The sequence below is a fragment of the Paralichthys olivaceus genome, chromosome 22 (genome assembly GCF_024713975.1).
Source record: "Paralichthys olivaceus isolate ysfri-2021 chromosome 22, ASM2471397v2, whole genome shotgun sequence".
Classification (NCBI taxonomy): Eukaryota; Metazoa; Chordata; class Actinopteri; order Pleuronectiformes; family Paralichthyidae; genus Paralichthys; species Paralichthys olivaceus.
Genome location: NC_091114.1, coordinates 14,892,956 through 14,909,209, shown reverse-complemented (window position 1 = coordinate 14,909,209; position 16,254 = coordinate 14,892,956). Strand labels below are relative to the sequence as shown.

Genomic DNA, 16,254 nt, shown 5'->3' with positions numbered 1-16,254 from the left:
TGTGTATCTGATATGATGACACACCTCAGGGTCCAGATTGTAGCTGCGTTCACTGCCGACCTAATTTTTTTAAATTTTACCTGAAGAGAATTTTGGACGAGATGGACGGAAAGTGTTGTGACAGTTAGTCGACTGTATTTGTGCGTCTGCTATGAGACATGAGGCCGAAATAAGAAGCGAGGGCGTGCGACGTTGTTGAGCTAAAGGTTGAAGACATTTTCTTCCCCGTGAGCCGTGAATTTCCTGCCTCGTGTCTGACCTGCTGCTCGGAGAAAGAACGAGAATGTGGAGGTTGTGTTTAAAACTTTAATAACAACGTTTTAAAGGTCGGGATGTGAAAATTGTACAGATTTCCAAAGGTCAGCATCAGAATGTTGAAACGTTAGAATTATTTTCCTGCAACGAAAAAACAAAACTAATTTCTGTCTCATGATCTTCGTCAAGTTAAATAATTTCATTAGAAATTATATAAAATAGAGAAATTTATATTTGATGCTCATTTTACAAATCTGGGAAATAGCAGATCGTGATTTTTGATTATTTATTTTGTTGTTTGGAGCATTTTTAACCAGTTGTTGCAGTTATTAGCTGATTATGAATAATATGAACTAATCCTATAGAATTTAAATGAGCGTAACAGTTGTATTTTTTATTTATTGTTTCGTAAAAGCAAATTGCACCAGAGAAATTTTCACACAAACCAGTGAGTCCTGCTTCATGCGTCTGCATTTACAACGTTCAGATAATATTCACATTTACAGCTACGACTCCTGCGTGGTCTCTCCCTCCACACACACACGCACACATCATGTTTTGTGCCTCCGCAGCCGCTTTGTACGTCTCTTAGTTGCTAGGTAACATATCCACAAGAAGAAAAAAAGCTTTAAAACTTTATGCCCGCCATCATTAAGAGAAACCTCTTTATGGTTTTCAGCTCACATCAGAGTTTGTTGCCTGTGACCTCAGCGGTAAAATCAGCCGTAATGTTGTGGTAGTAATTTTGGTTTTGGGTTTTTTTTTTGCGAAAATTGAGCGAATGTTTACAGTGAAGGCTCCGTCGCTCCGCTGAAGTTTGGAGGGAAAGTGTGTTTCAGCGTGTGCAATCAGTGTGAAGCTGTGACGCCTGTGTCTCGCCGGCGACGTCTACGAGTGCTTGTGTGTGTCTGTGTGTGTCTCTGTGTGTGTCTCTGTGTGTGTGCCGTGATCCCGCATGCGGTTATGTACGTGTTCTTCTGCATGAGAAGTGTGGCGTCATTACATCACAACTTTTCCATGCTCGCTCTGTGTGTGTGTGTGTTTTGCCAGGTTTGGGGGAGGGGGGGGTACACTTCTCACCTTTTAAGCTAAATGTCATCCAGACCACACCCCTGGGCGCACACGCACACACGCACACACGCACACACACACACACACACACACACACACACACACACACTCTCTGCTGTGTTCATGCAGGGAACATGACCGATGAAAACCTTTTGCAAAAAATGCTTGTGTGTGTGAATGAAAGACGGACAGAATGGAAATTGCAAGAGGAGATACACACATGATGCACGTACCTGAGCGCACACACACGCACACACACACACACACCAAAGAAAGTACACAATTGACCCAATCTGATGCTGTATCTTGGGAGTGTGAAAGAGAGCCTTGTCTGGCTGCCTGAGGAACTCCCTTCGAAATGTGTGTGTGTGTGTGTGTGTGTGTGTGTGTGTGTGTGTGTGTGTGTGTGTGTGTGTGTGTGTCTGCAGGCCTGCCAGGCAGACATACTAAACCACTCTACATCCATGTGGCAGCAAAATGTAGCTTGGAAAACAACCCCACTCTAACACACACACACACACACACACCCCGAGGGCTCCAGAGGCCAGCCGGCGACCTGGTGTGTAATGTGTGTGTGTCTGTGTGTGTGTGTATGCATGCCACAGTAAAAAGAGGAAGTGTACAGGAGCTGTGAAAACAGTTCGGGTCAACAGTTTGTACCCAGACGACCAACAGGGAGAGAAGAAGAAACTGAAATCAGCTCAAACTAGTCACAGTTAGCTTCTATTTCTAAAATAGCTACATCGACAAATGGCGACAGAAAAGAAACGCATCGAAGAAATAACCACGACTGCTTTTTACGACCGCGTGAGCAGGACCAGAATGCAATGCAGCCACAAGAACGGATGTAGAAAAACACCGAAATCTTGTTAAACACACGTTGTCGACAAAATAATGTCGACACCTCAGGAAAAAGGTCCAAACATCTTAAGTAGCGCGGTGCTACAAAGGTGTGTGTGTGTGTGTGTGTGTGTGTGTGGGGGGGGGGGGTGCTAATTAGCAGCATTTTACATCTATAAAAGGCGTCTGGCAATCAAGAGTTTTCAAAGCGACATCAAACAGCGAGCGGAGCTGCAAAGAGGTCGACGCATCTGTGCTCAATTTGGGTCGAGTTCACACGGAGAGAAACTTAAAGATGTGAGGTTTGTCGCAACGAGGGGAGGAAGAGATGAGCTGCTACTGCCGAGAACGAAACGGCGAGACCTGGCGCTGTTATTGTTCGAAGTAGGAAAAATGTGTTTTCGAGTTGCCGTCTTGAATTTGAGAAAAACGCAATTACATTTAACACAAAAAAAAAAAACCGTTGTCGTTATTACTACAAAAACTAAAACACAGAAAACAAAGGAGAATCGACGGGAACCAAACTTTGATTCCACATCGTAAACGTCAGCATTGGACGAAAACCTTGACATGAGGAGGAATCATCCATTGTGGACGCACCTACCTCTGTGTGCTGCAGAGTTGACGTGTTTCCCGTGGACTCGTGAAGCGCATGTGTCTTGTTTGTCTTCACGCTGTAAAACAAGAAGAAGAAGACAGAAGGACGACGTCAAAGACAAATTACTTTCTATCTTCAAAGTTTATGTTAAAGCATCTCGTCACCACATCAGCCACAACATGTGAAAACAAGTTTTTAATGTGCAAATAATACTTTGTGTATAAAGACGGACAGCTCCACAAAAGTGAAGCCAAATATCAATCTGCCCCCTGCTGGCTGACTGCGGTATCGCTCATAAACGGACCAACTCTCCGGTTCGACCGTATTAAACGTATCACGGCTTTGCTGCAGGACGAAAATCACAACGTTAACCAGAGTCGCTGTGATGAAGAGGTGGAGCAGCGAGAGATGAAGACACACACCCCCCCCCCCCCCCCCCCCCCCCCCCCACAAACACAGAGCCAGAGGTGTGTTTCAAACAGGAAACAAGCTACGTGCTAAAATTAGCTGCTGAAAGGACTCACACTGTACAAAACTGAAAACACACAAACACGGTGATCTGATCACCAGAGATCAGAGGAAACAGATCTTTCTCTGGCATAAATGTCAAACCACACATTTTTTTACAGCAACAAATAGCACGGCTTCTCCGGCCAGTGTGTTTACATATGTTACCCGTGTGTGTGTGTGTGTGTGTGTGTGTGTGTGTGTGTGTGTCTCACAGTCGTACATATCTCTTTCCCCAGGAGTAAACCGGGGTCAAACCAGTTAGTGTTGTCACGGCAATTTGCAGTTAGGCCCCTATGTGTTTGTTTGCTTTCCACATTTTTTTTAATAGGTTTTATGAATTTGGAGTGTGTATGTGTGTGTGTGTGTGTGTGTGTGTGTGTGTGAGAGAGAGAAAATACCTGTGAGTGTGTTTATGCATACATGCATGTGTGCGTTTACTGTATGCACAAGTCTATGAGTGTGTGCTTGCACATGAGTAATGTGTTTGTCTTCAAGACTTGGTGTGTGTGTGTGTGTGTGTGTGTGTGTGTGTGTGTGTGTCTGGGTGTGTGTGTGTGTGTAATACACAGTACGCTGCCCTCGGGCTGATGTATATTCTTTTCACTCAAACAGCCCATTTACAGTTCTGGGGTCGGCTCCCTCTCGCTCTGCCATGACCCGGACCGTTTAGAGGTCAGCGTCAAAGCTGAACTCAGGTCAGCTCACTAACTGGCTCCAGCTCCGGTCCTCTGGGGGTCTACCGACAGCCGGGCGGCTCAGTCTGGGGGCCGGGGCCCGAAAATGGGCTTCCGCGGCTTCTTCTGGCTGGTGGAAGAGGAGAAAAGGTGCAATGCCGCGAGAAAGTTTGGGCAAATTTCGAAAGGTTGGAAGCAAATTTGAGTATATTTGCACCTGACCCTTAAAGTGTCCGATGAATCTGTCAGAGGAGGATATTTATAAAAAAGGGCAGAACTGGAGGAAGGATATTTGAAGTGGCGGTGTCTAAAAAAAGGATGAACAGAGTCTGAAGCAGATGAAATCCTCATGGAACCACATGAAGAGCTTCTTTCATTCCTTCACTCTCTCGTCTGTTTGGATCAGAGCTGTCGTTCACGTTCCACGAAGCCTGAGCTGAAAATGTTTGGAGAACCTTTAACCTCCATTATCGAGGGGTAGATGTTCAAATCTGAGCTCCTGAAGGCATCGTGTCCTCGAGGGCAACTTAAATCAGTTTTCATTGAATTAACCTGATGTACATTGGCTTCTTAAACATCCGCGGTGCGCTCCCTTCAGTTTACTCTCCTGCTACGAAAAAACCCAGACGAGGGAAACATCAGTAACTTTCTGCATGTGGGGGGTGGAGGAGGGGTGGCGGGGGGGGGGGGACTCGTCAGAAATGGTCTGTTTGGGCCCCAAAACCACAGAGAGAAAAAATACTTACTCTGAGCTTTTAGGTTTGAAGATCAAAGCGGGAGTGAAGGTCAGATCCCAGAGGCTTAAATTAATGGCGAGCATAAAAATCAGTCGTAAGAATCGCTCGGACCAGGAGAAGGAACGTTAGAGGTTCAGGCTCTTTTTCTGCTTGCGTTGCAAAAACACCATCTGCATCTTCAGGCTACTTGTGGAAATGAATGTCACTCAGTTATAACATTCGGGCCGAAACCGTCGCTTTAAATTCAATGAGGCTGCGGCGACGTTCACACACTAGTAGATATCGGTGCTCTGAGCGAGGGGGATCTCCATCAGCCGAGGGAGCGAGGTGTGACGCAACGAGGAGTGTTTGGGTATTTCCTCAAAATAAAGTTTTCTCACGCTATTAAGTTTCAAATGTCTGCAAGAGTAAGTGGTAACTGGTTGATTCTGTGAAGTTATGACTGTTTTCATTTCGAGCTCTGAGACTGATCTTTACGTCCCCTCTCTGTCCGTCTGTCCAGGGTTCGGGCTTCCACGCGTCGCGGAGACAGAAATACGGCAACGTGTTCAAGACTCATCTTCTGGGCCGCCCCCTGATCCGGGTGACGGGCGCCGAGAACGTTCGCAAGGTGCTGATGGGCGAGCACACGCTGGTGACGGTGGACTGGCCTCAGAGCACCTCCACGCTGCTGGGACCCAACTCGCTGGCCAACAGCATCGGAGACATCCACCGAAAGAGGAGGAAGGTCAGGACACGAAAACACAAACTGTGTGTGATGATGTAGAACTGACCATTGAACACTTGTGCCAATATTCTGTCTAAAAGCATTTCTGTCTGCATCGTGTTGGACGGAGACAAAGTCTCAATCCTGCTGCAAACAAACAAACAAACCAACATGAAAACACTAATAATAGATTTTTAAATTAAATGTGAACACAGTTGATATTCAGAGCTGGGATCAAACCACTGACCTCTCAGTTAGCGAACGACCCGCTCGACCTCCCGTAATTACCCGTTAATCTGTTTTTTTTTGTATCTTTGCTGCTGAATGTCTCTGATTCCTCCCTGACTCCATTCATTTTCTTCTCTCCTCCGTCCATCCTCTCGCTTCCTCTCCTTTTTTCTCTCTCTCTCTCTCTGTCTTTTCGGTGCCAGGACCATTTCAGGTAATCAGCCACTTACCTCTCCCTCCTATTATCCCCTTATCCCCGGGGCACATACCTTCCTCTCTCTCCCCCCCCATCCAACAAACACACATGTATACGCACAAACACACATATAAACACACACACACACACACTCACACACTCACAAAGGCTCGGGATGAGAAGAACAAAGCAGGGTCTGGTGTATTTTCCTGTAAATCAAGTGTCTCGTTTTCTCTCTCCGGATCCACCACAGCACGGGGGATAAAGTGGGGGAGGACAGAGGGGGGGGGAGATTTTCGGAGGTGGGGTCAGGTTTCGTTGCCCTGTTGCCCGGGGATGGCGAGGGGTTGGCTGGGTCTAATCTGGGCTCTGATCCTCTCTGCGCTCCCCGGAGACCCCCGGCACTAACCTCATGTAATGACCCCTGATTATGGAAGGCTGCCTCCGACACGGCACAAAGAGGGGCTTTCTGTGGGGGCCCGACACACACACACACACACACACACACACACACACAATATATGTACGCAAAAGCATATGTGTACACGCACATAGAGAGACAACCAAACTTTTTCATCCGTGTCTCTCGTCCACAACCAAACAACAAGTCAGTGAGACGTTTTTTTTTTTTTTTTTACAAACACAAAGTGCAGATTTTCAAACGTACGACAGGTGTAAGATTCAGTTCTGCAGACGTCAAGAGTTCGGATCTAAAAGACTTTCCATAAATGTAACGGACATTATCTCTAGAAAATATCAGAACCTCTGAAATAACAAGTCATCGTGTGAACGCAGGAAATGATGCGTTTGTATCTACTCTGAATAAACAGACAAAAAATGCATTCAAGCAAAAGTACAACATTTACTTGACATCAAGTATTTGTACTTCAAGTATTAAAAGTACTTGCTGTGTTCTTTACTGTCGAATAAGTAAATGTACTTTGTTACATTCGCTGCCGTGTATAAATATCACTTTGCAAATATGAGGTTTACAGTCTTGCTCAAAGGCACCTCAGCAGCCTCAGACGGATCCTGTGGCTGTTGTGGAATCAGAGCCACGTCAGTTTGATGACAGGTCAACAGTGAGACTGTGTGTGTGTGTGTGTGTGTGTGTGTGTGTGTGTGTGTGTGTGTGTGTGTGTGTTGGCTGCGCTCTCCCTCCTGTTTTCTGGGTAATAAAACTAAATCAAGACAGAAGCGAAACAACATCGACTGAGAGAAAGAAAGCGACTCTGGTTTACTGTCTGACCCACTGGACCTGAACTGCTCCTGCCTGTGTGTGTGTCTTTGTGTGTCTGTGTGTGTGTGTGTGTGTGTGTGTGTGTGTAGTTTTTGTACGGAAAAACAATCTTCACACACAGCACATTAGCTTTTGGTGGATCAGCAGAGCCAGCCAGTTTCCATATAACCTCGTGTTAAGCTAGGAAACTAACTCCCTCGAAGAGCCGCGGCCGCCTGGTTTTCCACTACGGGGCCGAGCAGGGGCCAAACGGGGCCAGCCAGGTTTTACACATCACCGCTGACTGAAAACAACATCAAACACACGCTGCTGCAAAACGAGACGTCTATTCATCACCGCCATCGCGTTATTAAGACTCGGTGAGAGTGCGACGCCAACATTCCGACAGGTGTCGGTGGTGATGTGACTTTAACAGGAGTCAGATTGAAGACCTGCGGCTCTGCGGGCTTCAGGGAAGAGGGGACGAGTTCCGCAATTGTCGGAATTTCTTTTTGTCCAGTCGTTGTCTCTCTTGAACTAGTGGCTACACTGCCCCCCCCCCCCCCCACGACTTCCTGTGGTACTGCTCCATTTTGTCTGCTTCGTTAGAGGATCGTTAAAAAAACACAAACGATACCGACACAGTTATCGCCTGATTTAAATCACCTTTATTTCCCCTCAGCGGTGGTGAAAGAATCTGTCTTTATCTTGTGCGACACTATAAATGGACAAAGCGACGCTCCACCTGACCTGCGGTGGAAAAACGTCCCTCTGAGCTGAAATAACAGCGGGAGAATCCAGACTCTGTGTTGACAGTGGCAGCCAGGTCTTTATTTTCACCCGTCTGACAAACCTCTCAATCTGTCTCTTCTATTCATTCCTCCCTCCCCCTCATTTCGCCCTCTCTGCTTCCCCGTTTGCCCTCCGCCAGCTCCACATTTTCCTTCCCCCTTGTTTTTCTTTCTCCGGGAAACTGCCCTCCATCTCTAAATTTAGGGGAGAAGGAGAAACAGAGACAGAGAAAACAGAGAGAAAGATAGAAATGGAGAATGGATAAAGAGATTTTCTAACCCTGGCATCTTTGACCTTTGTCTTATTTCTGTCTCACTCTTTAATCTGTTTGTTTTCTTCTCACTGAAACTATGTGTTTTTACATAAGATGCTTCAGTACTTCTCTTTGTGTGTGTGTGTGTGTGATGCTGTGTCTGCCTCCTGTGCTTCTGCTCATCACCAGTAGAGGGCACTGCCAATTCTAACTGTGATCCCTCAGCCCTTTTTTTCCTGCCTCTTAGTTTTATCAAAGCTAAAATTAACCATTAAACCAATCAAGTGTTGCAGTAAAGTTTCTATACAACTCTGAATATCTGAAGAAACCACACGTTTCTATAAAACCGCTCCAGCTGAGCAGTGGTCTTGTGTTACCAGCAGGAAATCCAGATCCAGAAATCTCCGAAAGTATTAGATGCATGCCAAGAAAATGAGATTGTGTATGCTCTGATCTTAATTTAAGAAATTCTCAAGTATTAAATGCGGTTATTTACATTTACAAGGAAGTTTATGGAGAGTTGAGTGAACTGCGAGGTTGTTTAAATATTGCAGGTATGTAAGAAGGCATAAAATGTACATTGTGCAAAGTGCCGATACCAGAAAACTGTACTTTAATCCAGCTGTGCAGATATTTGTGGAGCTCTGGTGTTAACATCAGAAGAGATACAGTTAAGTGTATAGAAGCAGTTTGTGCAGAATCAAGTGCACTACAGGGTCGATTACACCACAGCAGTGAAAGTACATCGTGCCAAGTGTCAGTACTGCAAAACCGTACTTTGATACAGCTGTTTATTAACTTTCAACTCTGGAAAGTGATTCAAAGAGTTCAAATCATAGTCAAAATTCCATTTAAGTCAGATTTTTGGAGTTAAACTGTGGCGCTCTGACTCCAAAATTAGACGTTAGTCAGCATTAGGTCCAGTCATATTTGTATAAAAGGCTTCTCGTGCAGAATTAAGTCCATGTCTCATGTTCGGCATGTGCACAAATCTGTATTCTGCAGATTAGCTTCGATACACTGGAGAGTAAAATCAGAATTCTAATGGATAAAGTTAAAAGTTAAGTGCCAATTATGCAAATCTGCAAACAGCTGTTTGTTAACTTCGACCTCTGGAAACTGATGCAACGAACTAAAAACGACGAAGCTCAGAAAACACATGTGGATGTAAAAGACTCAGACATTAATAGTCACGGAGAAAATCCAGCTAGCTTATTAACTTCAATACGTTTCAAGATAAATCATAAGTGGAAATAATGTGAGTGTATATCTATTATTTAATATAAATCTGAGGCTCAAACGATTCTGATTCAACGTGACGACCGAAGACGCTGGTTTGACTGAGAGAACAGGAATAAAAAGTTTTTTTTTATTTTTTTATAAAAGAGAAAAAAGGAAAGATGAAGGGGCAGGGAGAGACGGGAAGAGGTGGGAGTAAAGAGAGAGAGAAGGAGGGAAAGGAGGGCAGAGAGAAGAATAAAGGAGTCTTTACATGTCTGTGGAACCAGCAGCTCGCAGCACTTTCACATAATTTAAGACATATGGACGTTATTAGGACGGCCGTGTCTGTGTGTGTGTGTGTGACTATATCAGTGTGTGTGTGTGTAAGAGTCTAGCAGTCTGTGCACGACAGTGTGTGTGTGTGTGTGTGTGTGTGTGTGTGAGTGAGTCTTTAAACCTGTGTCTTTGCGCTCCAGGCCACAGAAGACAGTCACGTTTTTGTGGTGCAGCAAAAATGACTGTTGCACCAAACAATCACACACACACACACACACACACACACACACACGCACACACGCACGCACGCACACACACGCACACACACATGCACACTTCCCAGGTCCCAGAGTGACACTGCATAAAAAACTCTTTGATTGGCAGCCAGAACATGTAGAGAGATACTGTGTACGAGTATTTGTCTGACCTGCAGTTACCTTTCTGAGACTTGGCCTCCTTTCTGCCTGCACACACACACACACACACACACACACACACAAACACACACTCACACACAGAGTAGCAGGGTTGAGCTACTGAAGGACTAGTGATTGTGTCTCTCTCTCTGTGTGTGTGTGTGTGTGTGTGTGTGAGTGTGTAGGAATAGCAAACTCACCCAAATTGACCAATTATACATAATCCAGTGCAGACGGGTTAAATGGCTAAATTCACAGCGTTACACAACCCTCTTTTGGCTTAACGAATATTTTTGCCCAATCACCTTTTCAGTCTTTTTTTTTTTTTTTTTTTTTTTTCTTGGACATCGTCCTGACGATTCCATAAAAAAATGATTCGACTGGTTTTAAATCTCCTGGCGATTAGATCAACAAATGAGCTGAAGTGGAAACCATTAACACGAATGTCTGATTGAAGCTAATTACGATGAATCCTCCGGCGACTGATTATTTCTGAAGGAGAATCACACAAAACAAACAAGTGACGACATTAATGAAAATCACGCGGCTGCAGGAGGAACCGAGTTAACGACTCAGCGACTCACTGATTAATAAAGTGATGAATCAAATGAGTTCAAACCGAAGATTATGACCTGATGTAAACAACTCCATATTTTAATTTGGGGCCAATCTCCACTAAATATGCAGCCTCGTTACATTAAATGTCATTTTAACGATGATGATGTTTCAATCCCGTTGATTGTCTCATCCACCGACTCCCTCCACACAAACAAAAACAGCAGCCCCTGTGTGTTTTTTTTTTTCTCTCAGGCTGTTCTGAGGTCAGATTCTGTGTCTAATCCTCTGTGGTCAGGGTTGGAGAGCAGGTCATGTAATCTGATCTGGGACCAGCGGCCCCCGGGGCGCAGCAGCAGAGGAAATGTAGCGCTGCTAACGTCTTAGAGCGCTCTGTGATCTAGACTAACCACTCCCTAACACACAGACACACCACCACGTACATATTACACACACACACACACACACATGCCCACGAGGTGCATACACGTTACTAACGTGCTCTCGTGCACACGGCAGCGGCTCAGTGGACTATTGTTCATTCATTCTCAGGGCGACGGAGGGAGGGAAGTGGGGGTTTGGCGGAATGAGAGAGAGAGAGAGAGAGAGAGAGAGAAGAGGGCAAGAGAGGAGAAAGAACATGAGAGGAAAATGAGGTAGACGACAAAATAAAGAGCGTGAGTGCCCAGCTGATGGTTTGGTGGCTGAAACATCAACCTCAATAACCACATGTACCCTTCGCTGGCCTGGGCTCAAATCCCACTAGAAGCTGCTTTCTTCCCTCGGAGCTTCCATCGTGTCCCGGTGAAGAGAAGCACGAACACGTCCGTCTTCATGAGCTTGTTCTTCCAACGTGTTAACACGTGGAAAATATAATTCTGAACGCACAATAAAGTTGTTTTCTGTGCACGAGCTCTAGTTTGAAAGTTAAAGATTTGTCCGACAGTGGTTTTGTAAAACAAAGTTTACTGAGTAACAGCGCCCTCTGCAGCCTCACGTGGGGACTAATCCGTTAGCTTGTCAATAAACAAAATGCAGGATATTACCCATGATCCTCGGCTTCCTGAAGCAGAAGAACTGCGGCTGTAACAAATCCACCAAACTCTTCGTGTTTTAAAGTTTGCTGCTGAATATTGGAGATAAACTCTGGTGGTTAATAACGTCTCAGTGTTTTTGACCTGATCACAGTTCAGCTTCACTGATTGTGACGGTTGAAGCTGTGACTCTCCGTCACTTCTTCTCACAGGAGATCGATCCCACTCAGTTACAGAGAACAGACGCTCAGGGAGTGAAGGAGGAAACTTTCTCCGTGTTCACACTCACTCAACCATCACAATCAGTTTCAAGCTGCTGTTATAAGGTTAAAATAATCTTTGCTAACGTGTTGCTATAAGAAACACATATTTTATCAGACCATCTGCAGAGGGATAAAATGTTGAAGCTCGGCTAAAACTCAAAAAGAAACCAAAACGACATGCAAACGCTCCACCGACGTCTTAACTGGCATTTCAAAGCAGCTCTTGAAGTGAACTGAACCCACGATTGACCGGCTGACTTATCATTAGACAGTATTTCTTGCTAATATAAAAATTTGCTTGTTCAAATGTTCCAGTCTCACTTCATTGAGCAGAAAATTCAAACCATGTGTACCAGTCGCTCAACTTGCTTAACAATGTGCTGCGGTGCCATCGGGATTAACGGGGGCCACGTCTGAGATGGAGTAAAACCTATAACTTGCGTTTTTGGTGAATTCCATAAACTGAAAGACAGACTTGTATGGTCTGAGAAAACTATTTCAACATGCATATTTAAAAAAAACATCCCTGAGGAGTTGCCATTTCAGAAGGTTTTTTAGCCAAAGAAGCAGCCGTACCCTTCATTCATTCTCTGTCCTCTCTTACTTTTCAAAAAAAATATGTCTGTTCTGGGGGGGGGGGGGGGGGCTCTGGAGGTTAAACGCACACAAATGTTATTTATCCAAATAAAGCTAAGTGTTAGTGACTGATTCATATTCAAATATTGAAAAAAGGCTCATTCTAGCCGAGCCTGCTCTCTTCTCTCCTCCTGCGCTCACCACGTCTGAATCATCTCTTAAGGAGGGGGTTAAATCAGATGGAATGTTATTTGTCCAAACAACACCGACGACCGGTGACTGATTCATACTAAGAAATACTACGAGCAGCCAGGAAAGACTCAACCCCCCCCCCTCCATCTCACTCTCTCTCTCTCTCTCTCTCGTTCTTTTCTGCCTGTCATTCCGGTTCTGCTGACTACAGGGGAAAACCTCCACAATGTATAAGTCTCTGCGAGGAGGGTTGGACGGGGGGGAAGGAGGGAGGACGGTGAGAATCCGGGGAAGAATAAAGACTGAGCATCACAGAAAATGAATGAGAACGGACACACCTTGTCTCGGTTTAGCTCTAAAGGGAGGTAGAGGTGACAGGAAGAAGAAAGAGCACCGGGGCTGTAAGAAATATAAGAGCACAATAGGACGGAAACGGCTTTGTGTTGTGCCGGACCAAACTTACGCTTGGGACTAGAACTGGACACATGACACTGAACGACCTCTGTGGCGGAGATAACGAATGTAAAACCGCTGCCATCTGCTCACACACCCTGAGTCACGCTCTAGCGGAGGTGTTATATCAATACGAGCACCTGATCCTCTGCTTTGTCTGCAGGGGAAATTTATGAGCATTTAATAAAAAAAAAAATCGCGTTAGATCTTTACCTGTGCCTGTTTGTGTCAAGAGCACACAGGTGCAGTCACATGTGACGTGGTGCTTCGTGCCTCATCCTCATCCTCCCACTCTTCTGCCTCTCCAGGTGTTTGCCAAAGTGTTCAGCCACGAGGCCTTGGAGTCGTACCTCCCCAAAATCCAGCAGGTCATCCAGGAGAGCCTGCGGGTGTGGAGCTCCAATCCCGAGCCCATCAACGTCTACAGGTACGCTGGGGGACCTGGTGTGGAAACGTCTGGGTTAGAAATGCGAAAAAATACGAAAAAATGCCTCGTCGTGACGGTGGGAACGAGAAGGAACATAATGTCAGAAGAACACGTAGGAAGGTTTCTCCTTTGTTTCCTGGATGCAACTGATTGGTCGTCTTTCCACAGGGAGAGCCAGAGACTGTCGTTCACCATGGCGGTGAGGGTGCTGCTGGGCTTCAGGGTGTCGGAGGAGGAGATGAGGCATCTCTTCTCGACGTTTCAAGACTTCGTGGACAACCTGTTCAGTCTGCCCATAGATCTGCCATTTAGCGGCTACAGGAAGGTACGTGTGCTTGATATCGTCTCAAAACGATTTAAAATACTCACAAGCAAACAGGATGAGCGTGAGGATGCAGGTCACTGTCAGTTAACCGTCTCTTGCGTGTGTGTTCCCAGGGAATCCGTGCACGAGACACGCTGCAGAAAAGCATAGAGAAGGCCATCAGGGAGAAGCCGCTGTGCTCCCAGGGGAAGGATTACAGCGACGCGCTGGACGTCCTGATGGAGAGCGCCAAAGAGAACGGCACCGAGCTCACCATGCAGGAGCTGAAGGTAACACGCCAACGCAACAACACACCTGGCGAGCCAGACGCACAAGAAGTCAGAGAATCATGCGTGGGAGCGTTAACACATCCAGTGCACATATGCACACACACACACACACGCACACTGTTTACCTAGTGAAGTGCTGCCTGAGAGAACCTGTCTGGACACACACACACACCCACATACACACACACACACACATTCACACACACAAAAACAACAGTGATCATTATTTCTCCAACAAATCATCTCGGGATCATAGAACGTGTGAACTAGTGACTTATGATACACATCTTTATGTAAATGTGACAACAGGGAAGCCAAGCTGATGCTCATCGGCAGATGTTAACAGTAAAAGGCTCGAACACACACTTTCTCACACACACACACACACACACACACACACACACACACACACACACACAGAGGCACACCCACTATTTACCTATTAAAGTAATTCAGAGGAATTCTGTGGAAACTCAACTCTTGCTGCGTCTCGCTCGCTCACTGTGGTTTCTGGGTTAAGTCCAGGGCCAAAAATAAGTCAACACTCCCCCTGCTAGGGGTCTGAAAGAGGCCTCCTGTACACACACACTCTCACACACACACACACACACACACACATATATATACTGTATATAAATACACACACTAAGTGAACTGGGGAGCCCCTGTCGCTGAGGCCCAGGCTGAAGCACTCTACTGCAGTTTTCTGACGCACACATACAACAGACACATGTGGGCTGAGGCAGAGACGTGTTTTGACACAGATGAGGGCAAATGAGAGGTTTCTAATGAGAGTCGTGCTGCCGAGCCCATGTTATTTATTCCACTGCCTTGATAATAAGCCCCGGCAAGACGGAGTCAATGTTGTTATTGGATACACGCTTCTCATTTCCAAACACAGTACTTTTCAGGAACTAAAGATAACAGACTTTTATGAATTATTGGCTTTTTGGGCCCAATGTTGTTCGCAATGTTGTCGTGAAACGAACGAGAGGCGTGGGCGAGTTCCCACGTTGTTTGCCTGCAATTTTTCTAAAAGAATAAATTTAAATATGACAACTGACAAATTTCTCAACACAGTGAGTAAGAAATTATTTTTTATATTGCTTTTATACAATTAAATTATCTTTTTTTTTTTATTGCTATGTACTTTAAAAGAGTAATAATGGCAGTAGTTGGGTTTTTGGCTGTTATCCATCCCCATTTTCCAGTAGACAAAACTACCATCTGGATTCTCCCTCTCCAGGCATCAGAAGCTGAGGGAGAATCCAGTTGGCTTCCCCACAAAGTGAACACAAATCAACTCATATGCCCTCTGTGCACACAGGCACTCAGTGTACGCTTGTGCTCTTGCTAGAATTAGGCTTTTAAGAGGCTTTACTCCACTCTGGTCAAATACCGAACGGCAGAAGTGAAACTCTTCCAAAACCCTAATGGAGAAGAGTCAAACAAAAATGCAAGAACATTGTGTTCAAGAAGTTAAACCATTAGTCCCTCCCTGGGGCTCAGGACCTCCAAGGGCCTGCAAGACAACGAATACTTCCAATAGACAAAATAAACAATATGCACTGATGCACCATCCCACCTCTCCATTATCCCTCAGGAGTCGACCATTGAACTGATCTTTGCTGCCTTTGCCACCACCGCCAGCGCCAGCACCTCCCTCATCATGCAGCTCCTCCGCCACCCTCCTGTCCTGGAGCGCCTGAGGGAGGAGCTGAGGGCCAGGGGCCTCCTCCACAACGGCTGCCTCTGCCCCGAAGGAGAGCTGAGGCTGGACACCATCGTGAGTCTCAAGTATCTGGACTGTGTCATCAAGGAGGTGCTGAGACTCTTTACGCCCGTGTCAGGGGCGTATCGAACCGCCATGCAAACCTTCGAACTTGACGTGAGTGACTCTGACTGAGGTCAATTCATTCATATCACTTCTACCTCTGTGTTTCTTATTCTTAATGACGTTTGTGTTTTCAGCTTTGTTTGACTTTTCCTCCTTTTTACACTTTCCTCTTCAATATGACTGCTCGATGAGGATGACACACTAACAGACTAGTTCTAGAACGCAGCAGCAGAACAGATTGCAATTCTCATAACTCTCAAAAGACGCTGAAGTAGCCTCTGGTTGAAAACATCACAATCCGATGTCTTGAGTATGACCTTGCAGTCCTTAA

General features: G+C 45.6%; 1 protein-coding gene across 1 annotated transcript in view; it reads left to right on the top strand.

Annotated features, from left to right (window-relative positions):
- cyp26b1 (cytochrome P450, family 26, subfamily b, polypeptide 1) overlaps positions 1-16,254 on the top strand; it is a 32,111-nt gene that overhangs the window by 12,087 nt on the left and 3,770 nt on the right. The window contains exons 2-6 of the mRNA XM_020095805.2: positions 5,188-5,412; positions 13,374-13,492; positions 13,661-13,817; positions 13,931-14,086; positions 15,690-15,974. Of these exons, the coding sequence (XP_019951364.1) occupies positions 5,188-5,412; positions 13,374-13,492; positions 13,661-13,817; positions 13,931-14,086; positions 15,690-15,974 (942 nt within the window). The remainder of the gene's footprint in view (positions 1-5,187; positions 5,413-13,373; positions 13,493-13,660; positions 13,818-13,930; positions 14,087-15,689; positions 15,975-16,254) is intronic.